General features: G+C 51.0%; 8 protein-coding genes across 8 annotated transcripts; 3 read left to right on the top strand and 5 right to left on the bottom strand.

Moving 5' to 3' along the window:
• Positions 1–1347: 1347 nt before the first annotated feature.
• On the top strand, positions 1348–2998 carry EDD37DRAFT_564757 (cytochrome P450 oxidoreductase; the record flags this gene model as incomplete). The annotated part of the gene is made up of 3 exons (XM_062814023.1): positions 1348–1907; positions 1959–2342; positions 2398–2998. The coding sequence occupies 3 exons, from the start codon at positions 1348–1350 to the stop codon at positions 2996–2998; spliced, it is 1545 nt and encodes a 514-aa protein (XP_062670371.1).
• A 649-nt stretch (positions 2999–3647) lies between these two features.
• Positions 3648–4982, bottom strand: EDD37DRAFT_414414 (nucleotide hydrolase-domain-containing protein). The gene is made up of 4 exons (XM_062812500.1): positions 4708–4982; positions 4399–4650; positions 4212–4343; positions 3648–4153 (listed from the first exon to the last, which is right to left on the bottom strand). Exons 1-4 carry the CDS (start codon positions 4746–4748, stop codon positions 3760–3762), a joined length of 819 nt encoding a protein of 272 aa, XP_062670370.1. The 5' UTR covers positions 4749–4982; the 3' UTR covers positions 3648–3759.
• Positions 4983–5018: 36 nt separating this feature from the next.
• Positions 5019–8908, bottom strand: EDD37DRAFT_631080 (insulysin). Its single transcript, XM_062816635.1, has 2 exons — positions 8312–8908; positions 5019–8257 (listed from the first exon to the last, which is right to left on the bottom strand). The coding sequence occupies exons 1-2, from the start codon at positions 8690–8692 to the stop codon at positions 5204–5206; spliced, it is 3435 nt and encodes a 1144-aa protein (XP_062670369.1). The 5' UTR covers positions 8693–8908; the 3' UTR covers positions 5019–5203.
• A 447-nt stretch (positions 8909–9355) lies between these two features.
• EDD37DRAFT_413941 (short-chain dehydrogenase) lies at positions 9356–10508 on the bottom strand. The gene is made up of 2 exons (XM_062812499.1): positions 10317–10508; positions 9356–10267 (listed from the first exon to the last, which is right to left on the bottom strand). Exons 1-2 carry the CDS (start codon positions 10387–10389, stop codon positions 9384–9386), a joined length of 957 nt encoding a protein of 318 aa, XP_062670368.1. The 5' UTR covers positions 10390–10508; the 3' UTR covers positions 9356–9383.
• Positions 10509–11191: 683 nt separating this feature from the next.
• On the bottom strand, positions 11192–12948 carry EDD37DRAFT_413931 (uncharacterized protein). Its single transcript, XM_062812498.1, has one exon. The coding sequence runs from the start codon at positions 12763–12765 to the stop codon at positions 11224–11226; it is 1542 nt and encodes a 513-aa protein (XP_062670367.1). The 5' UTR covers positions 12766–12948; the 3' UTR covers positions 11192–11223.
• Positions 12949–13313: 365 nt separating this feature from the next.
• EDD37DRAFT_631076 (protein pyrABCN) lies at positions 13314–21376 on the bottom strand. Its single transcript, XM_062816634.1, has 4 exons — positions 21347–21376; positions 21235–21299; positions 17802–21170; positions 13314–17173 (listed from the first exon to the last, which is right to left on the bottom strand). Exons 3-4 carry the CDS (start codon positions 21045–21047, stop codon positions 13538–13540), a joined length of 6882 nt encoding a protein of 2293 aa, XP_062670366.1. The 5' UTR covers positions 21048–21170; positions 21235–21299; positions 21347–21376; the 3' UTR covers positions 13314–13537.
• Positions 21377–21953: 577 nt separating this feature from the next.
• On the top strand, positions 21954–25905 carry EDD37DRAFT_631074 (uncharacterized protein). The gene has a single exon (XM_062816633.1). It carries the CDS (start codon positions 22171–22173, stop codon positions 25675–25677), a length of 3507 nt encoding a protein of 1168 aa, XP_062670365.1. The 5' UTR covers positions 21954–22170; the 3' UTR covers positions 25678–25905.
• Positions 25906–27297, top strand: EDD37DRAFT_631072 (vesicle-associated membrane protein 7). Its single transcript, XM_062816632.1, has 2 exons — positions 25906–26224; positions 26278–27297. Exons 1-2 carry the CDS (start codon positions 26187–26189, stop codon positions 26987–26989), a joined length of 750 nt encoding a protein of 249 aa, XP_062670364.1. The 5' UTR covers positions 25906–26186; the 3' UTR covers positions 26990–27297.
• Positions 27298–27925: the final 628 nt, after the last annotated feature.

Here is a 27925-nt window from a genome sequence, read left to right as displayed (position 1 = left end):
TTGGGGCGACGGAAGCTGAGGCCTGTCTATCAGCGACCACGGATACTCACATAGGATCCTTCTTTTCCGATTTGTATTGTCAGAGAAGGTTCAGGGACAATTCCATTGGCAGGCCCAGCTGGGATTGAGGTGGAGACAAGGATGGGGGTTGAATCGCCTCGAGAGTCCCGCCGTACTGTACATTGCTTGTGCACTGCCAGAAGATCTTCCACTTGCGTATATCGTATAATGCCACAGACGCGACCGGAAGACAGCATTAGATCACGGCAGTCTGGACGAGGGGAGAAGCGAGAATAAGGGGCGTATGCATTGTGATCGTACCGCACATAACAAGCTTGGAAGCTTATTGGCATCCACCATCAACTTCATGACTTCGCCGTTGACAGCGGACCGCTCCAGCGTGGGTCAGAGTTCTTGAGTCAGGCGGATCCTAAACAAGACATGAATGCTACATAGCATTCTCGGCATCATTAGTTTCTCGTGCCTTTTGTGAAGCCATACCACTGCTGGGAATGATTGACAGTTGCGAATTGTGGACTGGACTTTTGGCGTACCTGGGAGAGTTTGCGTTATCACAAACGTGACAAAGTCGGAAGTTCAGGTTCCACATGAACGGTACGAGGTACCCGTAGGTTTGGTGATCAAGACTGGGGTATGGCATAGGAAGATCTTCCCCGGCCGCCCCATGCGTTAGCTTGGACTCCACTCAACGTCGTCAGGCTTCATCCAAACCATGAACCAATCAAGACTTGCCTGAGTTTGACGCACCAGAACGACTAAGAAATGCCTGTTATCTGATTAGCGAATGGATATTGTCTCCGCACAATCTTCCCTGCATGTGAGAAATTTTCAGGGCTTGTAGGGTTCGCATCAGGCCGGCCTTGTCGATCAAACGCATCCGTACTTCGCGATGCCCGGTCGCGTCCGACTTCAACAGGCACGACCCGCATGACTAGCAGGGATATAGCGGGACTCGCAAGATTGACGAATCCACGGCTGAGGGTTGGTCGTGAAACCGCGATCCTGGGTAGGCAGGCACTGTCAGGCAGCGAGCCATGCCGTTGTTGGCGTTTGAGATGCAGAACGCAGTAGCCGCGCCAACAGCCTCGACGCGGAAGGTGCTGTGGGGATCTCTCTCGTATCAGGACTGGCTAACACGGTACTCGCTGAAGCAGTAGTGCCAACTGCCGTTCTGCCGTTCTCTGATTTCAGGATGCCACGTCCATCTGCTGGGTGTATAACATGGTTTGCTAGTCATTCAGTTGATTCTTTTCTGTGAAGCTCACCCTGCATCCTCTCAAACTCTGGGCAATCAAAAGAGCTTCTTTGCCTTACAGAAGTTCGAGAATGGCTTTCTCTTTGGGGCCCTTGGGAGGGCTGTTTTCTGTCTCAGCCCTCCTGTGGTCACCAGCAATCCTTGTCACGTACTGGATCTGTTGGATTGTGTATGCACGCCATTTCCATCCTCTGCGAAAAATCCCGGGACCATGGCTTGCATCTATTAGCAGGCTTTGGTACATGCAGCAGATAGCTCGAGGAGACATGGAACACACTCAGAGACGCCTGCACCAACAATACGGGCCTCTCATCAGGATCGCGCCAAATGAAGTGGCTTGCGCATCGCCCGAGGCCATCAAACGTATCTATCGAAACCAAGGCGGTTTTGACAAGACTGATTTTTATACTGTCTGGAACAGTCAGAACTACAGCAAACACCCAGACATGTTTACTGCCATCAGCGATAAGCAACATGGGGAGAGACGACGCATCTTCAACCACGTCTACACATTATCAAATGTGTTGAAGTCGGAAGAATACATTGACAAATGTTCCGAACTGTTCCTGGAACGAATAGCCGAGTATCAAGATGGAACCAAGCCATTCGACCTGGGGAAATGGCTGCAAATGTAAGTCCATGTCTGAATAAACATACGAGAACAGTGGCTGATGATTTCCAGGTACGCTTTCGACGTCATTGGCGAGCTCTATTTCGGACGGATGTTCGGCTTCCTGGAGACGGGCGCGGATCACGGCTCGTGGATAGAGTCGCTCGACTTGCTCATGCCTTTCTTGTGCATGACGGCTGTGGCTCCTACTTACCTGCGGACTCTGATCCTCATGTCGGCGCTCGTGGTTCCAGGTTCCCTCAAAGCACTCAAGGCTATCGACAACATCGGCGTTGCGGCCAGGAAGTGCGTAGCCGAACGATTTGACAACGCTAGCAAGGACGAGGGACAGCACAGGACAGACATAGTTGAGCAGTTGCACGAGATCCAGCTTGAAAAAGGTGAGAAGGTCGATTTCCGGATCGGAGACATTCAGCAGGAAGCTTATGTCGCGTTGTAAGCGTAATTCCGAACACATGGCTAGCGGGAACATGCTGACCTCCTGTTCCAGGTTTGCGGGATCTGACACAACAGCGATTGCATTCCGGTCTGTGTTTTATCACCTCATGAAATATCCAGCCGTGTATGAGCAGCTGCTGCAAGAAATCGATACGGCTGCTGAGAAGGGCCAACTGAGCTCCCCCGTCAAGTACGCGGAAGCGGTCAAACTGCCGTTCCTGTGTGCCTGCATCAAGGAGGCGCTACGTATGCATCCAGGCGTTGCATTAACCATGGCACGAAAGGCACCTGCCGAAGGTATCGAGCTCTGTGGGACATATATTCCCGCCGGTTATCGTGTTGGCATGAATGGGGCCGTGATTCACTTTGACAAGTCAATCTTTGGACCTGATGCCGACGAGTACCGTCCCAGTCGATGGCTGGAGGGAGATACGTCGACGATGGAAAAGTGCATGTTGCACTTCGGCGCAGGGACCCGGACATGCATTGGCAAAAACATCTCGCTGGCCGAGCTTCACAAGCTGATTCCGTACCTGCTCCGAAAGTTCAAGGTCGAAATGTGGGAGAAGGACAAGACATGGACGACCAGGAACTTGTGGTTCAACAAGCAGGAGGGTCTTGAAGTACGTGTGACAGCACGCCGATCCAAGTAGTCGATGTTAGAGAGCAGGCATTAAATTTTCAAGCCTTGAGTGTCGCGATCAACGCTTGTGACACGTCGATATGTTGACATCGAACAACGTGGAGGACGCACGTTGCTGGCACGCGAAGTTGTTGAATTTTTGCAACCCATGCTTGCATATCATGCAGGCATGGATGGTGACAAGTGTGATAAGAGGAGTCGCTGGTGCAGTAGTCGAGAGAAAAGAAAGCAAGGTACAGCAAGTTCGGTTCTGTTCGGATGACAAGGATTATACTTAGGTATGTTCGGATGTGAAGGTTGAGATCACGTGCCGACTATGTGTCTTTCAAATGATGAAACTGCTCTTGTCAGGCATAGTTTACATCGTCTCGTTTCCAATGCATTCTTTGAGTTTGCCTGGGTCTCATCAACGTGTCGACCTGACTGGCTTCCACTACGGGCTGTCTGCTCAACCCAATGCCTCCGGCCGCACTCCCCGCGACAGAGTTTGTGCTTATTGGAACACCCACGTCCTGAAATGCCCAGTCTCTTTCTGGCTCATCACGTAGGCCTATAGATGCAGATCCAATGGACATACATGGGCCGGTGACCACCGTAGCTATCGGCCGCCGATGTCCCACCGAAGGGCCCTGTGAAGAATGACCGACTGAGTGGGCAGAAAGTCGACTGACGACTGTTCAAATGCCGTTGCCTGATCTCATTCTTCACGTGCATAGTGAATCGTTCCGTTGAAGCACATACCGGTGCTTCGCATGTCGTTCTGAATGGCCCTCAATCCCCGTTCTCCGTCTGCATATGGCTATCCTCAGTTTTGACTACAGCCTCGCCGGTCTCCTCTTTCCCGTCGAACAAGACTTTGACCGTCGGCTCCGGCCCAGGCATCGCCCCGCCTCCAGGCGTCACACTGCTAACGTTCCCATCCTCGTCGAGGAACTCGAATCTATATCTGGACAGGTAATGCGGGATGGCACTGAGTTGCGGGCCATAGCGTGCGGTGTTATCGTACAGCTCGAACAGAGGCACCGCCAGAAGTTTCATATTCTTCGGGACACTGAGAACTTTGTTCGGTGGCAGGTGGATTAGATACAGCTTCTTAAGCTCTTTTGGCCGAGAAACGTGGGCGGGTAGGAAAGGATACAGGAAGGTCTCAAAGTTGGGACGCCACCTGTAGTAACATCAGTCCTCTGCAAAGTACGGTCATCTCAGGGCGGTATGAACCATACCATTGAGCAAGGCAGTCTCCTATTTCCCAATCTGTGTCCCCTTCTTGAGGGTTCGTAGGCGCAAGCCGGTCGTTCAATCGTACCTTAAATCCTTCGATCTCGTCTGCATCGTGCGGTAGGTAGTCCCCGGGTCTGTGCATTGTAAGCTGCCATTTCGTCTCTTCAATCCGTCGGTTCAGGAACTCACAGTTTGAAAAAGGCGTTGGCAATCTGGAGCATGAGAACATGTGGGTGGTTGTGCTCATGACAGACGAGGATCCCTTCACAAGTCCGGCGCATGCCATATTCATCGTAGTGTTCCTCTAGTCTCTTGAGCCGGGCCACCACTGACGGGTCTTCTTCTGGCTGTGTCTCCTTCGTACCGAAGGTGTAATTCGAGAGAGGATGAAGGCGTATCGTGGACGGTTGATTAGCAGTGAACGGAGCTGGAAGGATTGGACTGCATCATTTGTTAGTCACGATCCAACACAAACGAGAGACTTGGGCCTGAATGTACGGATAGGACGACTTCAGCGTCGTGGTGGTTAATGTCGACATGGTGGGAAAGCTATCATGCCTGTATCACCAAATACTTGTCTGGACTGTTACCAGTACTGGTAGAAACTGGTTCCAGTGTAAGGAGAGCACCATAAGAGGAGATGCGGGTGTATTATGAAAGGGTCTATACTAGTATTGATCGATGCTAGGTCGTTGCGTATGGACTGTGGTGCTTTGTTAGAATTAATGCCCTGAGTTTCCCCGGATTATCCACGAGGCTGAGTTGGGTGCGACGCGCCGGCCATAACGGATATAAATTAAGTCTTCCAGGTGCTACTACGGTCACCAGCATGTAGCCTCCAGGGCGACTGAATCGATCCAATTCTGCATCGATATTCACGACATCTACATGTAATCTAGACTGGAGTGGACTTTGGCCAACAACGCCATCGCTAGTGCCAACAAAGCAATGCTGTCGCCCCCCTTTCCCGTCTATGGGTCAGGTCTTCTGCTCTTCATAATTTGGACTCTAAATCCTCAAAAGCACCCAAGTCTTCTACTGCAACGGGTCCCTGGCTAACCTGCAAGCCAGCCTTCCATTGATACACGTCCTTGATAATCACAGGCGTCGGGATCTTCGAGGCCACCTCCACAGTGTCCGTAGGAGCTGCGACAGGCTTGATCTTCAGAGCGACCAATAGTTGAGGCAATGCTTCCTCAATCTGTCCAACAATCTCCTTTGATTTAGCTGCAGGCAGCGACTCGCCAATGTAGCTCGTGATGGCTTTGCTAACTCCGGCCTGATCGGTGGGCTCTACACTCTCAAAATGAGTTTTCAGCTTCGTTTCTTCAACGTCAACCCCGACAGATCCCAGGGTTTGGCCGATAAGTCCAACAAATTCATCTTTCTTCTCGGATGGTGAAACTTCAACCACAGGAGCTGAAGCTTGAGCTTCAAGGTGGATGGACAGCTTGGCCCGTGAAGACGATTCTGGGTCAATGTACTGCGCATAAAATTCCTTGATGTCGGCCTTCGTGAGGTGTCTGATCGCAGCTACATCCCGATCGACTTGATAGAAGTTCATGTACTCGCTGCCAATGTATGACAGTAGGCGGTTTGTCTCGGAGTCGAGATTCTTGAGCTTTTCCAGTCTCTTGTTCACAAGACTTCGCTTGTGTCCTTCAAAATCTTCGTCCGACATCGTCTCTAGATCCTGCTTGAATTTGAGCAAGAATGCATTGATGCGGGTTTCCAGGTATTCCGGGTCCTGTTCGCTCTGTATGAGGACTCTGTAACCCATCGTAACTGAAGAGGGCCGAACACCACTCCAGACCACATACCCAAGCTGTTCCTTGGTTCTCAGTTGGTCAAAGGCAGGTTCATCAGTCATCTGAGCGAACAACTGCAGCTTCGCACGAAGTGAAGCGTCCATGACGTGGCCGACTTCCAGGTAATACTCGATAGCGTGGTTGATGTTCTCAGGATCACCCAGCGGGTGTTTGTACACGAAATTGCTCCCTTTGGGAATGATCATGTTCCTCCTCAGCTGCCACTCCGAGGCCGGCAAGATGCGTGGCTTCAGCGTCGATTCTACCAGGTTGGCAATCTTCTTCGCATCTTCCTTGTACAAATTACCATGGGCGATCACCTCGATATGCGCTTGCTGTAGAAGCTGACGTGCAAAGGCCTTGATGTCTTCCGCCGTGGTATGGGGCAGCTCTGCTGCGTATGAACCAGTCATCCAGCCTTTTTCATTGAGGAGCCACCTCGTGTAATCGCCAATTTGATAGTATGGTTGTTGAAAGTACCAGTTTTTGTAGTTCCTTGCCAACCGTTCCTTTATCACATCGAATCGTTCGGGATTGATCTCCATGTCTCGTATCGTAAACAGAATCTTTTCAAGTAGTACAGCCATTTTGTCGTTGTATCCACGGATACTGAGATCCATTCCCAGAGGATTCGGTGCAATATTGTAGGCGAGACCCGAGATCTCGGCGTCATATGAGTAGCTAGACAAATTATCCTTGACCAATTCGGCGAAAAGACATGTCTTGACAAAGTTCGCAGGAGTCGTGTGAGTGACGGCGTTTCGTAATTTGATATTGAGGTTAGCTTTCGGCACCCAGAATGTGTCATCCTTCTTCCACCAAAGCCGGACCTGGTCATCGTTGCGAAGCAGTTTGGGCGTCTTGGCAGGCTCCTTGATATCCAACTTCTCGACATCTAGCTTGGTAGGAATGAATTCATTCTTGTGTGGGAGATGTAGCTCTTCTGTGGCTTGGGTTCGAGAAGACAGTGCCTGCCGGATCTCGGACAAGACATCTGTGGGTATCTTCTCAACCTTGTAATCCGTTCCGTACCACTTCTCCTTTTGATCCCACGTGCCGGGATACTCCTGAGATACCAGCATGAGCCGGAAGTTGTCCTCTCTGAGATATTGCATGGCTTGTGTGATGGCTTTGGCGTCGAATTTTCTGAATTTGCTCGTACCACTGAGCAACCAGTTGCGGGGTAGATTTTTCTGCATGACGCTGCTTGTGCCACTGGTGAAGCGACTAGCAGGAGATTTTTGTCGAAATCGGAAGTCCACCTCGGCCATGTTCTTCATTTCCTGGTGCATCCATTCCACGGGTGGGTTTGCCTTCATCATGCCGATATATTGGAAAACGACTTTGACAACTTCATGGTAGTCCTTGAGACCCTTTGGTGTCAACCCGATCTCAATCTCGAAAAAGGCAGAACCGGGGCAGACGGGGTGGTAGCCAGCAGAGAGGGTCTGACCTAAGCCACTTTCCTTGAGATATGCTAGAATACTGCCCGGTCCTTCATGGCCAATGAGATGACTGATATACCGTGCCGGTTGAGTCTCATACATATCTTCTTCGTCCTCCCATGGGAAGCTGATTTCCAGAGAGCGTGACTCCATGACCGGTTTCGCAAGTATCTCTGTCGACAATTGATCCTTGGTCAAGACATCCACTCCATCCCAGCGATTTTCTGGCAGATCTTTGTTTTGAACCTCTGAAAACAGTTCCTCGACCCAGGTCTGTAGCTCGTCCAAAGACTCACGACCCAGTACGACCAGTTTCATCTGATTTGCGGAGTAGTGCTGTTCGTAGAAGCGAATGAACTCATCGCGGATCTTCACACCCCTCTTTTCAGGTTCGTCTCTTAGTGTCTGTAAGTTGCCTGTCGAAAAATGGTTGTATGGATGGTGTGGGTTTGACAGGGATTTGACGAGCTGGGACAGTCTCCAAGCATCACTTTGTAGGTTTTTCTTGTTTTCTGAATCCACTGCTCTCAGTTCTCGGTCCAAGGTGTTTTCCAGAAAGAGAGGCTTGACGAAGAATTGTGCAAATCTATCCAAAGCGCCATAGAGAGGTCCTCTTGCTGTCCCGTTGACCGCAGTTTGGGCAGTCCCATTGACTGCGGCATGCGAAGCATCGTCATTCGATTCGTGTGAGGCCGCACATTCGAAGAAGTAGTTTGTCTGGGTTGCGGCAGTGTATGCATTGGAGTGGCCGGAGTTTGAGGATAGGTAGGAACTGTACTCATTCTCTATAGGGTACTGTTGTGCGGTTAGCAAGGGGTTTGCCTCGACACGAGATGGTCGGGTGCTCACCTTCTCCGTACCCATGAAGAGCAGATGCTCGACGGCATGCGCCATTCCTGGCATGTCCTCCTCATCGCAAAAGTTCCCAACATTAACGTTGAGACTGGCACTGGCTTTATCGGTCTGCGCATCGTGGACGAGTAATGCTTCGAGTTTGTTCGGGAGCTCGATGACACGATACTGTCTATCGTCGAGGTCAGGCTTCTCGAGATCCGATATTATCAGTCTGGAAGAGTTCATGACTGTGGCAAAGGAGTGACTCGAGGGAGGTTGACGAAAGTGAATGCCCTGAAGAATGGGCTTATGTATCGTTCGAGGTCGGAATGTGACTGGACACAAGACTCGAGTAGAAATGAGCGACGAATACAAGACACGACCGAACAATCTCATGTGGAAGGAGTTTGCCACAGGATCAGACCAGGCAAACAGAAGACGTAGATAATGGGCGGGATAGAGTAATCATGGTTGAAATGGAGTTACTCCAGACTTTTGAAAGAAGCAAACAGTGACGCCGCTACCGGCCCCATCTGTCACTGATCGCTTCGCTTCAGTGTCCTCACTTTCCTACTCCAGGGCTGAGCCCTAGGTAAGTCTAGGCGCAACTGCGCCGCGCAGCCTCGCGCCAAGACCCCTGTTATGCTCACGTGAGGCAAGGCTGAACAGTGTTTCCGCTGTCATTGGCATTCTTGAGCTTGAATTGTACTCTGTACAACATGTCAAGGAAGTCATGGGACACATCCTCGTGGCAGCTGCATGAGTGAATGCTCATGTAGTCTCACAGGAAATGGCGCCTACAGACATACCACTTTCAAACACACCCTTTGACAGCATTGATGTTCGGGTTACTGATAACCAGTAAACAGATAGCTTCTATGCGGACGATGCTAAGAAAATACGGCATCGTTGTTGGCCCCTTCACCCACGCTGCTCACCAGAGCACGTTCCGCGGAATCACCGGGGTCATGCGCGTGGTTGCACAGAAACGAGGTGAGGCCATTGTACATGGTGAGACAACTTTTGATTGACAGGTTATGCACCGTTGTGTTATTATCAGCCCCTCACATCCCTGGTATTGTGCTACTCAGAAGTCGAACTTCTCACCGACCAGCTTTTCACTGAGCTCCCACACCTCATCCATATGGGCTTCCGCAGGCTTGTGGACGGCAGGCTCGCTCACTTGGCAGTCGTCAAGATATGCTCCCGAGTGACTTTCAAGGCTCGGATCAAGCGCTGCGCGAAGCTGAGTCGCACACCCTTGTTGCAAATCCTTGCGTTTCGGAACCACGAAGGCCGGGTCCTCCTCCTTAAAAGCAGCGATGCCTTGGTTCCTCATTTCCTCAGTGATGTACCCCTGGAGATTGGTCGCAATGCTTCCTGGATGCAGGCTGAACGCCGAGATGTTCTTGTGGTTGAGTATCTTGCTAAGCCGTTTGGCGTACAGGACATTGCAGGCCTTGGAGAGACAATATGCTATGAGTGGATCATAGCATTTGCCATGATTATAGGTGACGTCCTTCAGATGAGGCTCTAGTACTTCGAACTTTCGAACGGAGGCCGCGGAACTGACGACGACCACGCGAGACCGGAGAAGACCATCTTTCAAGAGCAGATTTCCAAACAAGAAATGCCCGATATGGTTGGTGCCGAATTGAGACTCAATGCCGTCTTCCGTGAGAGCATAAGGGCAGGCCATTATCGCGGCATTCAGGATTAGCACGTCGATTTGGTCGTCTCCAAGAAGGTCCTTGACATGCTTAGCCGCTTGCCGGACAGATGTCTGGCTTGCGAGATCGAGCTGAATGAAGCTGGTTTTCACATGAGCATGAGCCTTGTTGATCTCATTGATGAGAGGCTGTATCTTGGCCTGGGATCGACCGGCTAGTATGAGATGTTTTGGGTCTGCCGCGGCGAGGCTGATTGCGGTCTCAGCACCAATTCCACCTGGTGTCGGACCGGTGATCAAGACTATTTCCCATCAGTAGGCGTGTCTCCAGGGTTAAATTTAGGCACGCACATGTCTTGCCGGTCACCTGGTTCTTAAACGCTTTGACAACTTCATTGCCCGTAGTGCTCCAGTCGAACTCCATCTGCGCAGAGGTTTGTGATAGAACTGCTTGATCGGTATGAATGTCGTGTTTCTGGGACGTGGCTATCGAAGGGCATTTCCAGCATTTTGTAGCACTCCGTGCGCAATGCTACGCTTATGTCCATCACGCACACAATCTCGGGTTTAGATACAAGTGGAGCCGTTCAGCGATCTGCAGCATCTCTAGCACGAATCGAGCCTTGTCTGCTTGACCAATCATGGAACGTCGACACCTGCAATCAGGCTGCAACGACAGAGGCCATGCCTTGTTGTCGGCTCATGTAAGGTACGGAGGTTAGAAGCGACCTCACTTCTTTATATCCGCAGCCTTGCATATAGCGGATGCAGGTACCCACTGTTTCAGAGGTCAGTGTGGCGCTGCTACGGATCGAAGCAGCTTGATTGGTGCTGAGCCTTCCAGAGTGCCGAATTTGTAAGAACGGCATCTCTCAGGTCTCGAATTATTGCATTGCAGTATCTCTACCTATGTTGTATGGGCAACGGCCCGTATCCACAGGCCCTCCACAAGGTACATTTGATTCATCTCGCCTTCAATCATTTCCAGCGCCATCCCAGCCATCGATGCTATCCGTAACGGCATATTGTCCATGTCCCACCATATATGAACTCCGACTCGAAATTTGTCCTGTGAACCCATCCCAGATGGTTGATGAGAAGCGAAAAATGTGTAGTAATAAGCATAGTAAGTCCGAGAGTACGTCCAATTGTTCCGTTTTCCGTGTCAGCGTGCTGCATAAGTATGTCCAATGATGCTGTAAACTCCTGTTGGTAAAAACAATAATCCCACGATCTGCATAAGGTTGTTCACCTCGTTCTAGATCAGTGCAGCAACGGCCACGAAAGCGCCAATCAGAGCACCGGCTCCAAAGCCAAGGCGACTGGCAGCGCCGGTGAATGTGGCCGCCGGCGCAGCAGGAACCGTAAGGGTCGCCGAGCTGGAGGCGACTGTCCAAGAGCTACTGGAGGTGGTCGAGGATGATGAGGTACTTGATATGCTCAGACGAGAAGTGCTCGTCGTAGAGGGTGTTGTCGAGCTGGAAGTGGTTGTCGACGACGAAGTGGTAGTGGACAAAGTAGTCGCGTTCCAATCTTGCCAGCCTGTAGTAGTCGACAACGAAGTGGTTGTTGTAGTAGTGGTTGAGCTGGTTGTAGTGGAGGTGGTAGTCGAAGTGGTGGTAGCGCTGGTGGTCGTCAAAAGAGAGCTGGTTGTGGAAGTAGTAGTCGAGTTCCAATCAGCCCATTGCGTGGGAGTAGTGCTAGCAGGAGAAACAGGACTTGGAGAGGTTGTCGTCCATACTGGAGTCGTGGTTGTAGTCGTGGCCGCAGGAGTAGTGGTGGTGGTGGTGGTGCTGCTGGTAGTGGTGGTTGTAGTCGTTGTTGTGTTCCAATCTGCCCATTGTGTGGGTGTAGTGCTGGCAGGAGAAACAGGAGTTGGAGTCGTTGTCAACCATGGTGTCGTTGTGGTTGTAGTCGTGGCTACAGGAGTGGTGGTGGTTGTCGTCGTGGTTGTAGTAGTGGTTGTTGTTGAAGTGGTGCTAGAGGTGGTGGAAGAGGTTGTTGTGTTCCAGTCGGCCCACATCTGGGTGAGAGTAGTGCTTGTAGAAGACACAGGTGTGCTGGAAATGGTAGTGGTTCCCCAAGTAGTGGATGGAGTTGTCGTGGTGCTTGGAGTCATTGAGGTGGTGGTGGAGGTAGTTGAAGTGGCATTCCAATCACCCCATTGGACCGAAGAAGGAGTTGTACTGCTTAAGACTGAACTCGTTGTCGTTGTTGTCGTGGAAGTCGTGCTAGTGCTAGTAGTAGTAGTGGTCCTCGAGGAGCTAGTTGTTGTCAAGCTCGAGGTCGAACTCGTGGTCCAGTCATTCCACACAGCGGTGCTACTCGAAACGGGTGTGAGGGTGCTCGTGGTGAGGTTGGCACAAGGCTTTGTAAAGTTTCCATATGGTGGGATGGGGGCAGAAGTGTTTTGGGGATGCTGGCAATAATCACCCAAGATACCGAAGGAAACTGGAATGGACTCTGTATCGCATGTGGAGAGGATGCAGGAGCTGATGGTGGCATTGAAGCTTGGATCGCACACGTTCGTAGATCCAGGGTACGGAGAAGAGCTCAGGCATTCTAGAAGACAGTCGACGGAGCCTTCAGGTATCTGTGGTCTGGGCAGAGCAGAGGACAACGGCAAACAAGAAAGAGCGGCGACCGCAATGACAGAGATGGTTCGAGAATGCATCCTGGAATCTCGGAACGAAAGTATAGAACACAAGGGGCTGATCTCAGATGGTGCTTTGTACGGTCTGGGGAACGTGCAGGTATCAAAGCTTACTCCTGTGGTCCTTGAGTGGATGAGAAAGAACATGACACAGACCTTAAGGCGACCTCAGATATATACCACATGAACTTCAGCCTCTTGAGTTGTTGTAATAGTCGTCCAGCCATCGTCCTGCATACGCTCATTGTGATGATACCGAGATCAACACGCAATAAACATTCCCGATTGGCTGCAAATGGTTGCAAACAATGGTAGCGATGGAAATCGGATGGCAGGTGCAAAAATAGGATGGTGAGCATGAAATGGCGTTTTGAGTTGCCGGGGGTGCCAAGCCTCATTTACTACGGTACTGGCTATAGCCTGTATCGTGATTGGCCAAAGGTCAGAGTCTATGTTTACAATGGCCAGGAATGGACTAGCGCCGGGAGGCTGGGGTCCTTTTCATGGCTGCACGTGGCTGGGAGTCCGTACTTTCTTGTGTGGCCAGGAACCTACCACTAGTCGTCTCGATGGAAGCATGATAAGGTATGAGACGCAATTAGTTGTTGCGTCCGGGGAAGAAGGGGCAAATTTTGGATGCTTCGCAACAACGCTGCAGAACAACACACCGAATGATAACGAGAACGGGAAGTAACTTTGAACATACATAGTCATACATATTAAGTATACAATGCCGCAAGGCTATGAGACTGAACCCTTACTATCTGGCAATCTCATTCTACTTTTTTTTGTCTACCTGCGGAAAACCCAAGAACCCGAAGTACAACCCTTTCTTTTCTTTTCAGCTCATCAATCCCGAAAAGCCCTGAAAACAAGCGCGAGCGAAACATCAGTCTAGGTAGGAACGTTCCACATCCAATCACGCCGCAAGTACCAGCGCCAAAAGAGCCATTCTGGTGTACAATCCATACCGCATCTGTCTGAAATATGCAGCGCGTTGATCGAAATCCACCTCCTCGCTGATCTCATTGTTACGCGGAAGGGGATGCATGACGATCATGGTGGATTTGGCATGCTTCAGGACACTGTTATCCACTATCAAGCTGTCCTTGAGTCGCTCATACTCGTCGATGCTGGGGAACCGTTCCTTCTGAACTCTCGTGCAGTAGAGGACATCGCTCTTAGCGACGATCTCGGGTGTCAGAGTCTCGGATTCGACTGCGAGCTGGCCCGAGGCGACGATCTGTTCTCGAACCTCTTTGGGAAGAGCAAGCGGCTTGGGTGCGACCAGATTAATTCGGACTTCGTAATATTGCAGCAATTTGACCAGCGAGTGGACAGTACGGCCATACTTGAGATCACCTGTGAAAGTGACAGTCAAGCCAGTGACGGTGCCAAGTTCTTCTCGAATGGTGAACAAGTCCAAGAATGCTTGAGTAGGGTGCTCTCTGCTGCCGTTGCCGCCGTTAATGATAGGGACAGGAGAGAATTTGGCGGCGGTTGCTGCCGATTCGTTGTCTGGATGGCGGAGGACGACCGCGTCACCGTAGCATCCGAGCGTTCTGATGCTGTCTTGTAGGGTCTCGCCCTTTTGCGTGCTCGAATGAGCGGTGCTGATCGCAACGGTACGACCACCCAGTCGTTGCATAGCCGCGTCGAAGGAGGCGGAGGTACGTGTGCTTGGCTCAAAGAACATTGTGCATAGCACTTTGGACTGGAGGATGGGGAGAATGCCTTGTCTCTGAACTCCCAGACGCATCTCTTGGGCGACCGTGAACAGTATATGCAAGTCCTGTCGAGTGTACTGATTGACGGAGAGCACGTGACGGTTCTTGAAAGGGGAGGATGCCAGGAGAGAAAGTAATGAGGGTGAGATTGTGGAGGGCGCCTGGGGTTGCTGGAAGGCGGAAGTGGGTAGAGGCAGGCCTTCTTCGAGCACCTCGTCCATGTTCCGAGCTCGGGTGACTGGCCGGCTGCGCAATGCCATAGAGAGTCGTCTGTTAGGTGTAGTGTCAAAAGCCGAAGCACGTCGATCGAGTTGACCATCATGTGCCCGCAAGACTGGAGATGTAGGCCCTACAGGTGGCGAGGTAGGATGCAGCAAGTGGGACGACATGTCTGTACCACTTGGGCTGATCAGTGAAATTTCACCGTCGAGACAAGCGGTTTTGCCCTGGAAGACGACCCTAGAGACAGCACCGCGCAATGTCTGACCCACGAATGGCGACCAGACGGAGCCCGGTTGGAGAACATAGGGACGGTCGATGTCAATCTCCACGGATGTGTTGTTCTGATCATGCAGTTCGAAGATGGACTTGGGATTATCGTGGAGACGCTGAGTAACATCGTCCATGGTCAGCTTTCCTTCTGAGACGGCTGTGAGCAATAATGGGAGTGCATCTTCAATGCCGACTGTAGGAACCGCGTTCTCGCCGGCAAGCTGATATGGCAAGCTGCCAACCGAGAAGACGTCGATAGCCGAAAGATGATCCCACAGGGCCTTCTGGTCAGTGATTGATGGGAGGGCCGAGCAGTCTGGATAGTCGACTTGCGACAGGAAAAGGCTGTAGATGGACACATCACATGTGACCTTCAGGCCCTTTTCCTTTGAAAGAGCAATCAGACGGATATCGTCCTTCGAGGTGACATTCATGACGTGGACTTTGCGATCATGTAGACTCGCCAAGAGCAGGATCGAGGCTAGATCGGTGGTCTTCGCATCCGTCACAATCGGCTTGTTCGTTGGCCATGTCGCGAAGTGGGCACTCACTGTCGCGACTTTGTTGATGTTCCCGGAGAGGTGATTGAACGGGATGAACAATGAACCAACCTCGCCCTGGACATGCACGATTTGCTCCGAATTGGAATCCGTGGCGGCAACCGCATAATTGAAGTCGCAGTAAGCCCCTGTTTCGGCATTGGACTGAGCGATCTTCAGTGACCTAGCGTCGGTGATAGCACCGTCAATACCCACGGGCACGACGCGGATCATGCTGAACCCAGCTGCAATTGAGGCCTTGGTAACGAGGGAGAAGTCGTGCGAGCCCTTTTGTGCAATGCCAGGCACAAAAGCCGCGATATTGATCAATCCTGGGAGGACCGCAGTGCGATGACTCGTCTGGAAATCGATGTTGCGAATGCTCAGATCGTAATGCCGGGCAAGGGCTTCGATGAGAATCTTTGCAATCTTGACATTGGTGATCAGTGGCGTTTGGTAATCGACGGCCATTCGTCTGGTACGGTAGCCTTTGCTCATATAGTTCGCAGGTCTTCGGAAGCGGTTGCTCGATGGCAGGTTGATGTACAGATCAATCTTGTTGTTGGCCAAGTGCTGTATGAGCGAGTATTCCGACTTCTGGTCCTTTTCGTCACTTCCGAGGACCTCAAGATATTTCACCTTGATGTCATGCTCTTCGAGGAAGTCGGCAGTACCAGAGGTGGCAAAGAGGTTGTAACCCAACTGATGCAGTTTGCGAACCGAGGGCAGCATTTCCATCTTCTCCTTGAACGACCCGATGGAGAGTAGGATATTTTTCTCTGGCAGCTTAAAGCCCGTTGAGATCGTCGCCTTGATGTAGGCCTCATAACGGTCTCGCCCAAAGGAGGCGACTTCACCGGTCGATGCCATCTCAACGCCTAGGACCGGATCGGCCCCGGACAAGCGAGAGAAGGAGAATTGTGGCGCTTTGACACCAACATAATCCGCGGGTATGTTGACAGGAGGATAAGGGGTGATGGATTTGCCGACGATAACCTTGGTAGCCATCTCGATCAGATCCACTCCCATGACTTTGGAAACGAACGGGAAAGATCTCGAAGCACGAACATTGCATTCGATCACCTTGATCTCGTTGTCCTTTGCGATGAACTGGATATTGTAGGGTCCTGTAACATTCAGTGCATTACCAATCTTGCGGGTAGCCTCCTCGATTCTGGCAATGGTTTCTGGCTCAAGATCTTGTGGTGGACAGATCAAAGTTGCATCACCAGAATGTACACCGGCGTTTTCCACGTGTTCGGAAATGAAGTGGCCAGTCATGACGCCGTCTTTCGCCACAGCGTCCATCTCAATCTCTTTGGCGTTCTCAATATATTTGGTGATGACCACAGGATGATCCCGTGACACCTCCACTGCTTGGTTGAGATAGCTGGCAAGGTCGTCTTTCGAGTACACTGTGTTCATGGCTGCACCGGAGAGCACATAGGACGGTCGTACAAGGACAGGATACCCGACTTTCTTGCAGAAACCAAGGGCATCCTCCATGCTTGTCAACTCTTTCCACGATGGCTGATCAACATGGATCCGGTCCAACATTCGGGAAAACTTGTATCTGTTCTCGGCAGAGTCGATCATTTCTGGGGAAGTTCCGAGGATCTTCACGTTGAGTCTATGTAAGGGTAGCGCAATGTTGTTTGGAGTTTGCCCACCCATAGAGATGATGACACCGCTTGCCGACTCAAGTTGATAGATATCGAGCACATTCTCAAGACTGATATTCTCAAAGTAGAGACGATCAGCCTCGTCGTAGTCAGTGCTGCAGGTCTCCGGATTGTACGGGGAGGAGGTCAGCATGGTACTGGTATACAGAACAAAATAGAACAACAAGGGGATAAAGGAAGAAAAAAAGTGAAGTTCCAAGAAGTCCAAAATGCATGCTGCGGAGGTCCGGGAAGGTCGGTACAGGATGCATACTGCGCATTTCCCAAACAAGGTTGGTACAGAGGGTCTTCTGGGAGACAAAGCGGACTGTGATCGTCGATGCGGTTGGCCGTCCTTTGGGAGACAAGCCAACTGTGATAGTCGATGTGGTCGTCGAGGCTTCCAGAGACAATAGGGCATAGTAGTGGTCGATGTGCCGGGGTGGCCCTCTAGAAGACAATGAGGAGCGTGGTGTCGATGTGGTTAAGTGGCTCTCCAGCAGACAACGATGGAGTGTGATGATCGAGGTGACCCATATTGTGGGAAGGTATGTCCAGAATCCTTCCAGAAGATAGGCATGACCGGTGATCAGGGTGAGAGCGTGTGCAACATGCACTCTGAGGGAAGCTGGATGTACTCTGGACGAGTGCAGCTCCAAATTGCATCCTGAGGGTATGTAGGTGTGCGTCCGGAACTTTGATGTCAAGAGGATCGAAACGAGCATCGAAAGAATAGCAAAACAAAAAGAAAAGCATGAACTTACGTTAACCATAACAGTCTTGTACCCCTCCTGTCGCAGAGTGCGGATGGCTCTGACCGAACACCAGTCGAACTCCACAGAGGAACCGATCCGGTAAACACCTGAGCCAAGCATCATAATACCATGATCGTTGAAGGTAACATCACTCTCGATACCATTGTAGGTCAGGTAAAGGTAGTTTGTGTAAGCGGGAAACTCAGCAGCAACAGTGTCAATCTGTTTGACAACGGGGTGGATGCCTGCTTCAACCCTCAATCGTCTGACTGCAAGTTCATTGGAATTCCAGCAACGAGCTAATTGACGATCGGAAAATCCTAGTTGCTTCGCTTGCCGAATCAAGGACGGAGAGACGGTCGTGGCGGAAAACTTGGACATGAACTTGGAGAAGTCGCTGAGACCTTTCAGTCTTGAAAGGAACCATTTGTCGATTTTGGTCATCTCCCAGATTTTGTCGACACTATATCCAGCATCCATGGCATTGGCAATGGCGAACATTCGCTGATCAGACGGGGTCTGTAGTTCGTCGTCCACAGACATCAAAGGATTCGAAATGTCCGAAAATCCCAGGTTATGGAAGTCAACCGAGCGGATGGCCTTCTGGATAGCCTCTTCGAAAGTTCTGCCAATCGACATGACTTCACCAACACTCTTCATGGAAGAACCCAGCTGGGTCGAAACTCTGGTAAATTTCTTGAGATCCCATCGGGGAATTTTGACGACGACATAATCGAGGGATGGTTCAAAGCAAGCACATGTCTTCTTTGTGACGGTGTTGGAGATCTCGTTCAAAGGTATACCCAAACCAAGCTTTGCAGCAATAAAGGCCAGGGGGTATCCTGTAGCCTTGGAAGCTAGAGCTGATGACCGAGACAATCTGGCATTCACTTCGATGATGCAGTACTCCTTTGAGAAAGGATTGAGTGCGTACTGGATATTACACTCTCCCACAACACCTAGATGTCGAATGACGTTGACAGCCGTCGTGCGAAGCATATTGTAATCATCATCCGACAAGGTCTGCGAAGGCGCGACGACAATGGAATCTCCGGTATGGATACCGAGAGGGTCGAAGTTCTCCATGTTACAAACAGTGATACAATTGTCGCGAGCATCTCGAACAACCTCATACTCGATTTCTTTCCAGCCTTTCATGCTTCGTTCGATAAGTACTTGTGGACTTGCAGCAAAAGCCTTTGTACACAGTTCACGCAGTTGCTCGGGATCTTCAGCAAATCCACTCCCTAGTCCACCGAGCGCATACGCTGCTCGGACAATGACTGGAAAGCCAATATCTTCGACGGCGCGCATTGCCTCGTCGATGTTGGAAGCTGATGCAGACTTTGCACATTTCTCTCCAATCGACTCCATACTTCTGGCGAAGAGCTCACGATCTTCCGTGGTGATAATCGTTTCAATCGGAGTGCCCAGGACTTGAACTCCAAGGGCTTCAAATTCGTCCTTGAGCTGGATTCCAACCTGCAATGCAGTTTGTCCACCGAATGTGCAGTAGATGCCGTCTGGCTTCTCGTGTTTGATCACTTTGCGCACGAAATCGGCATTGACTGGAAGGAAATAGACCTTGTCTGCCAAGCCCTTGGAAGTTTGGATCGTCGCGATGTTAGGGTTGATCAAGACAGTGTAAATGCCTTCTTCTTTCAGGGCCTTTATCGCTTGACTGCCTGAGTAGTCGAATTCTCCAGCTTGACCAATACTGAGACCGCCACTTCCAAGGACAAGAACCTTCTTGACTTTGACACGTGGATGTGCTTTGTCATTGTCCTCGAGTGTACCTCCAGGGAAGGTGACAGGCTTCACCAGGGCTTCCACGGATGCAACACTTTTCATGATGGCATCGATGAAAACATCGAACAGAAACTCGGTGTCCTTAGGCCCAGGCGTGGACTCTGGGTGGAATTGAACACTGAAGTATGGCTTCGAAACGTGGCGAATACCCTCATTGCTGCCGTCATTGGCGTTGACAAACAACTCTTCCCAACCTTCTGGTAGCGTCATAGAATCCACGGCAAATCCATGGTTCTGCGATGTGATATAACATCGACCAGACAGGAGATTTGTGCAGGGAATGTTGTGACCGCGATTGCCAAACTTCATTTTCAAGGTGCTGGCTCCGGCAGCCCGGGCAAGAAGTTGATGACCAAGACAGATACCAAAGATGGGAGTTCTTGCTTCCGCCAAGGCCGCTGATATGTGCTTGACGGTAGTTGACAGCATTGCCGGATCACCGGGTCCATTGGAGATGAACAAGCCGTCGTAGTCTTTTCCCGCCAGGGCAGGGAAGTCGTAATCCCAAGGCACTACCAAAACCTCAACACCACGAGAAAGGAAACATCGTAGCTGGTTGTACTTGAGACCGACATCAACCACCACCACTCGGACAGGTCTGCCGGAGGGGTGCGTGAGCGCTTTGTCTTTCGGAGGAGACATGATTTTGGGCTCCTTCACTGAAACCTCTGCCACGAGGTTTCTCGTATTCTGATCGTGCCATTCCACCTCATCAACTTGTTCTTTCCAGTTGATAGGGCCCATCACTACTTCTCCATTGGGCTGAGAATTCACCTTGGTGCCGTTGGTGAGTTTCGATCCAGAGGAAGATGAGTATAGCATCCGACCAAGCATGCTGCCTTCTTCCCGAATGATCTTGGTCAAAGCTCTAGTGTCAACGCCATACATGGCAGGGACACCTTGTTCTTTCAGCCAAGTACCGAGTGAAGATGTGGCCAAATAATGTGAGTATGCCTCGCCAGCATATGACGCCACCACAAGACCGGCAACATGGATCTCGTCGGACTCGAAATGCTTTGGCAAGTCCTTCAGTAGTTCGTCCATTGTTTCTCTGGAGGGGACGCCATAGTTGCCGACAAGAGGGAAGGTGATGACCAAGATTTGACCGCGGTAAGATGGATCGGTAACAGACTCGGGGTAGCCAACCATTCCCGTCTGGAAGACGAGTTCTCCGGACATGCTTTTGGGGGCACCGAAGCTAAGGCCTTCGAAGACCTGGCCGTCCCGGAGTTCGAGGTAGATTTTAGCCTCCTCATCTTTGAAGGGATGGGCTGCTGCAATAGGAGTAAGGGACTGAGTCCGGTCACCATCAATTAGGCCGCCAGAAGACAGAGGCCGTTCGTCATGGCTTAAGCCAACAGAGGAAGCCATTGTCGGACTTTGAGGCAAGGCACTGCTGTTGACAAACTGTCGTCCGTCGCCGTTCAGGGGTGCTGACGGAGGCATGATTGAGGGTAGAAGCTGTCGTGCAGACAGCAGAGAAAGATCACAAGTACATTTGATGCTCAATAAGAGGTCCGGCACCTCCTGGTGACTGCTCAAATGAAACAGGAGCAAAAAGTTGACGAGGTAAGATTTGACGACTCAGTATTTGAACAAAGACTTTTGATGCTCAGAACTTTTTTATGCCAAGAAAACAGGGATACACGATCCAATGACAGCAACGGATCGACCGAGTGATCCACTCCCGCCTACCTGGTTAGTCGCTCGCTAAATCATCCTTAGTTTGAGACTAAATGACGAAGCCACTAAGCCCAACTTGAGATCATCTCTCGCCATTAGGGCCTTATCGCAATTAGGCATGATGTTGTTGTTTCCAAAATGAGATACCAGGTATTCGTAGCAGTGTCCGTCGACAGATAGGTTCGAAGTTAAGGTCAACATCAAGAAGATGAGATGCCAATGTCGTGCTGTCGTCTTCCACCATCAACATACCCGATCTCCCAAGCGTGAGAATGGCATCCAACAAGAATCCCATGTCTTCCCCACGCTCCTGCAAGACGCTGCGGCTGCGTACATAAGCGCTGTGGGAAACATTCCAGGCTTCCAATCACAAGCATCAGTTGAACCTCCATCTCTACGATTCAAGCACGGATTTCTTATCAGACAATATAACACAGTACGCCCAGCCTTGATGTCACCATCTCACTATTCCCATGACCTGCTGATATGCTTTACCGCAAACTGAACTCTCCGCATTCCGCACATGCATGCAATAGCTGGATAAAAAGCTGCGATGGCGCCGATGGGCGCCTGGAGAGGCTTTTAGGTGGGGTGCGCCAAAGAGCCCCGGCTGCGCTGCCAGAAACTCTCCTGCTCATCCCGCTTCACTTGTTTATCTTTCCCATCAACAGCTCACCGACTCAATTTCCTTCTTGGCTCCCCTGTTTTGTCTTGCGTTCAGTGCATTTTGTCGCCATCTTCTGTCCTGCGTATCGTTTTGCAGCATTGAAACGGATTGCCAGTCATCCTCAATATAAATCTACGTGTTGTTTACCGTGTTGCGAACGCTCAATTGCCTTTCGCGTTTTCTGCATTCTTCATGGCAACTCATTCTGCCTGTTGAAACATGCTTACCTCAGTCCTGGGTCCTGCCCGGACTCGACGGCCACGCGACCGTTCGCCATTCTCGTCTTCCTACGCTCCAACAACGAGATCGCCTGAAGTTTCACGTACCAGAATGCATCCTCAACAACAAGAATCCTCCGAGTTCGAACAAGATGGCATGTTCCTAGAAGAGGAGGAGGAAGGCTCAGAGAATGAAGAGGAGGAAGGTGGAGGCCAAGAGGCTTTTGAAGGGGACGATGACAACCTGGATGAAGATGGGCCTGATGACACCACCCCACTTCTTCCCATCTTCTCAGCTACTCATCTTGATGCCATACCTGTATTTGCGCTCACTCACGCTGTCCGAACACTTGTCACTTCTCGCTGTGACACCGTCCTCTCCTGGGAACAGCTCCGATCGCCACAGGTCACACAATTCCTGCTAAAGCCCGTCGAGCAAGAGATTCGCAACGACCATTTGAATGCGGCTACACAATATGCGCTTATGGCCAATTGTCTTCAATACGGCAAGGAGGCTGCAATCTATTCAGGGAACAGCGGGACTAACAAGACTCGCGGAATGGTCTGCGAATTACTTGCCATCAGGTTACTCAAGGACTATTCAACCAGGGGATTGATCGATGCTTTATCGTATGACTTTGACCCTCTCCAAGGCCACCTCGACAGCCTGCCAGTGGACAATGAAGGACGGCGTGGTACGATTGCGTCAAGAAAACAAATACAGCGACCAGCGAGGATATCGTGTTTCGAGATTGCAATTCGTGCACAGGCTAAACAGTTTCTCTCACATCCTACGGTCGTCCAGCAACTGGAATCCATCTGGGCCGGCACTATCGTCTTTCACTCTGCAGCCGACAATTTGCACCGAAAATTGGCTGTTCCAAAAGAGATCAAAAGCTACGGTACAAACGATATGGGACCGCCTACCAAAGCTGCAACTACTCCAAGCCATGCCTTGGCGGCTCCGCGTCGCGCTGTGACGCTGTACAACCCTCGCGATGCTTCCCTCTTCAAATTGTCCCGCCTGAGAGTGCCTCGATACAGAAACATTCTCTCTACAATGTCCTTTGCCGTACTCCTGGGTCTCTTTGTTGCGGTTCTGGTAGAGCGCTCATTGGAGATCACGCCGCTCGAGGTCTTTTTCTGGTTCTGGACAGCCGGGTATATGCTGGATGAGATTGTGGGATTCAACGAGCAAGGATTCAGTCTATATCTGGCCAGTTTCTGGAACATTTTCGATCTTGGCATTCTGCTCATCTTGTTCATCCACTTGGCTCTGAGGATATATGGGATCGTCATGCCTGATGTCAAGAAGCACACAGTGGCCAACATGGCTTACGATGTTCTCGCAGCGGATGCCGTTCTACTGTTCCCTCGCCTATTCTCAGTTCTGGACCACTATCGCTATTTCTCGCCCCTGCTTATTGGATTTCGTTACATGGCCACCGATCTTGTTGCAGTGTCGCTGCTCATCGTCATCAGCTGCAGTGGCTTCTTTGTTGCCCTTACACTGTCTTTCGGTAACGAAGGAATCGACACCCCCAGCTCGGTGGCCTACGCGCTTCTGCAGATGGTCATGGGGTTTACTCCGGCAGCTTGGGATAGGTGGCCTGGTTACAACATCCTTGGAAAGACTATTTTGACGTTGTTCTTGTTCATCTGTCATTTCCTAGTTGTGACAATCTTGGTCACTGTACTGACAAACTCTTTCACCGCCATCGTCCGAAATGCCAATGAGGAGCATCAATTCCTCTTTGCCGTCAACACGATATCTCACGTCAAGTCTGACGCATTATTCTCATACGTGGCTCCAACGAATATTCTTCAATGGGTTCTGGTGCCGCTGAGATACTGTCTACCATTCCGCCAGTACGTGAAAATCAACCGGACAATGATCAAAATAACCCATTTCCCATTGCTTTTCTCGATATTTGTCTACGAGAAGTCCGTACTGCAGTCGGCCGCGTACGACAGTATTGATCTCGTGGAACATCGGGCCCCGAGGAGAGCAATAAGCACAAAGTTTAGTCGACTCAACAGAGCACCCTCGATCGCCACTTTCCGGCAAGATAGAGCATTGGAAGAAGTTTTTAGACGCCCTTTCGACAGCACAATTCGCGGTGCCAGACAGGGGCGAGACTATCGTCACAAGACGAGCAATGTCGTCAAGACTTGGATGAAGGAGATTGGCGACGATATTGGAAATCCACCGCAGGAGCAAGACAGAGTGGTCGTGGACTCATTGGAGGCCCGAGCCACCAGCCACAGATTACTTCCCCCTTCTCGTCGCGTCCGAACATTTTCTCGACGCACCATGTCGGCGCTATCCGACCCTGAAGAGTTCACAATCAACGCAGAGCTCAACTCGGCCAAGGATGCAAACGTTGGTCACGATAATACAACGCCCTCCGCAGTCGAGCAACCTTCTCAGACTACCGATGCGGAAGCAGATGGAGATGATGAGTTGCATACCAACGACGAAGAGGACGAGGAGGAAACAACCACGTTTGATCATCGTTCTCCTGAGTCAGAGCAAGCTCCTGCTGGTGACTTAATGTCTCAGGAATATTTCCTCAATAGGCCTTTGGCTGGCACCTCCACACCAAGATCAGCAGGAGCCCCAGGATCGCTGCTGCGGACCAAGCGCGATGAACTCGCGTCTGGAAGGAATACGCCTTCGGTTGGATCTCCGAAGCATCGACCTCGACAGCATTCTCGAAACGTTTCATCAGCGACCATGATTTTCAAGCCGATGATGGATGCTAGCACGGACCAGTCATCCTCGGCGGCGGAAACGACAGGTGCACTGGAACAGCATCATGTTTCCAGGCCAGGCTCGGGAGCTCGGACGCCCAACTCAAAGCCTGTCTCCAATGCTGCTGGTCATCGAACTTCGAAACGTGCAACACCGGGGCCTGCGCGTATGCGGCCTGTTCTACCCGGCAAAGACGACCCAGCGTTCCGTTCTGCGCCCAACTTGGCCGGCCTACTCGCAGTCGAAAGCCGGTCGGGCCATCCTCGACGGAGGCCATCGCTCGAGATGGACTTGATGTCAGACATCGGCGACAATCGCGCGCTAGGTGGTGGATATGTTGGTGCTCTTCCGGCGTCCTTTGCTGCTCAAATGCAGAGAGGCTTGAATGAATCTCGGCATTCGAGAGCTCAGAACGAGGAGCAGGAGAGGTTTGCTAAGATCATGATGGCGCGGATGAACAGTCTCGAGGAGGGCTTCCGAGACGTAATCCACGAAATGCGAGATCACATGCGACACGAAGACGCCAGAAGTAGGAGCCCCGAAAAGGCGTCCAGACCAATAAACAGGCAAAGAAGAACCAAGGAGAACGAGACACCTGCACCTTCTCCCTTGCGGCCAGGCAGGGATAAAGAGAATGTCGACCCTGAAGGAGCGAAAGGTTCAGGCGAAGAAGATGTTCAAGGAAAATCCCATGGACAAGGTGCCGGAGTAGAAGAGTCCTCAGAACCGGCTGGAAGATCGTCTTCGCGTTGAAAGGTGTATTGACCCTTCAGCATGCGTGTTTCAGCAGCATTGTACAATAGTATTTTACAGGAAGATTACTGTGGTTTGGTGGAGCGTTAGCATTGGGCAGCACAGCAGGTTGGATGCTTGATAGCGTTGATGTTTTTTCGGCATTCTGGAGTTCTGTATCACCATTGACGGCGTTCTTTACCACAGTCCTGTTGAAGACACTAGTTCATGAAGAGTATGTATTTCGCACAGCTGTAATACTGTCTCGTGCTCGGCTCGTTCGGTCTTGCAATCTCGTCATGTGACCAGCCTTTTCGAGGTGTGACGCAACCGAAACAGAGATGGCGCGGACGGGTGATATCTCAACATCGACGCCGACACAAGTTGCAGAAAGAGGCGGAATCCTCTAAAATTTCGTACATTCAGTCGCTTTACTCTACAGCATATCTGGTCCTCCGTCACAATAGCAGAGTGTATCTTGCTACCCAGACAACGCAAATCAGATACTTTGATCTCACAGGCTGGACAACATGGCGTCCGGGTCAGGGCAGTCAAACCAGCTCCTCTAGTACGTCCCCAGAAGTCTGCAGCCTTTGACGAACACTGACTGATCAACCCCAGTGCCTGCATCGCGCATGGAGACACCATCTTGACCGAACACACATCCCCGGGCACCTCTTCGTCGTCCGCCTCGTCTCTCGCCTCGGTCATTCTTCCCAAGATCTCTCATTCCACCCCTGCCAAACTGACCTACACGCACGACCGCCTCTTTGTACACTATATCGCCGATTCGCCGTCTTCTACTAGCAACAGCCCAGACGAGCAGTTGTCGAGCCATGCGGCGCTTACTTATCTTGTGGTTGCGCAGACCGAAATGGGCAGACGCATACCGTTTGCATTCCTCCTCGAATTGAAGAAGAAGTTTTTGGCCCAGTACAAGCCTGAATCTACAGACTTCCAGGCGCTACCGGCCTATGGAACAGCAGCGTTCAATACGACATTAAAGGCGATGCTACAACAATACAACACAGCACCACCGAGCGATGCCCTGACGAATGCGCGCAAAGAGATTGACAGTGTGAAGGACATTATGACGGAGAACATCGAAAGAGTGCTGGAGAGAGGGGAGAGGATTGATTTGCTGGTGGACAAGACTGATCGTTTGGGAGGCAGCGCGAGGGATTTCAGAGTACGCAGCCGCGGTCTGAGACGACAGATGTGGTGGAAGAATGTCAGGGTGATGGTACTGTTGACGGTCGTGGTCATCTTCTTGATATATCTGTTCGTTGGCTTTGGATGTGGTCTGCCTGCTTGGGGCAAGTGTGTGGGCTGAGAATGGGTAGAGTTGAGGCGTTGGGGTGGGATCTTGTCTTTCTCTGGTGCGTTATGGAAGGTCACGGTTTACTGCAGCGTGTTGTGGGAGTCACCGATACAAATATCATGGATCAAATCTCTGCTGATGATCTCGAAATATGCGGCAGTACATTCGCAATGTGCTTTAAGTCTATCAATCCTTATGTTGTGGCACAAGTAGCCCTAGGCTACGTCAATGCTCAAAGAAGCTTTGGGCGGGTCTGGCTTCAGTGGCTTGAATAAATAAATAAGAACCCTTTACAAGCAAATTAGTCCTTGCTTCACGTTGTTCCTGTCTGTTGCAAATCAGACATTGTCTTCCGATGGAACACGACAACAAGAACGATGGTTCTGGATACTCAATCTCATGGTCTTGTCTGAAATGCGTCTGCGACAGTCCATGGCTTGAGACTTTTCAAGACTCATGCTTGGGTAATGTTAACAGTTCCATCAAAATGTCACAGCCTAGTGAGGCCCAAAACCTATGAGCTAGGTAGGTACCTTATGAGGAACAGATACTTCTGACTGCACACTCAGTCACACGGGCAGAACCATACCATTTCTTCGCTGCGTCGCATTTGGGGCTGTACACAGAGGCAACAGGCACAAGAGGGCCAAAGACATGGATGTGCATTAACTACAGTAATTGGTCGTGCGTCTGAAAGGCCCCTGGATCCCATTTCCCCTCCTCCCAGAGCCCCAATCAGATATCCAACTTACAGTCATCTACCACACCCATGTCTGCCTGGTTTGGACTGTTGCCTTGTCCCGCTTTATGTCGAGCCTGACTCCTACTTCACCTCACCTTACCTCACCTCACCTTACCTCTTCATTTCTGTTGCTCAACCTAATTGTGTTATCAATGATCCTTGCTTGCTAGTGAGACTCAACTGTGCCTGAGGGGAATAACTACTGT

This window comes from Exophiala viscosa (genome assembly GCF_022695815.1).
Source record: "Exophiala viscosa unplaced genomic scaffold EDD37scaffold_5, whole genome shotgun sequence".
Taxonomy (NCBI): Eukaryota; Fungi; Ascomycota; class Eurotiomycetes; order Chaetothyriales; family Herpotrichiellaceae; genus Exophiala; species Exophiala viscosa.
The sequence above is the reverse complement of the archived record's forward strand: the minus strand, read 5'-3'. Positions and strand labels throughout refer to the sequence as shown.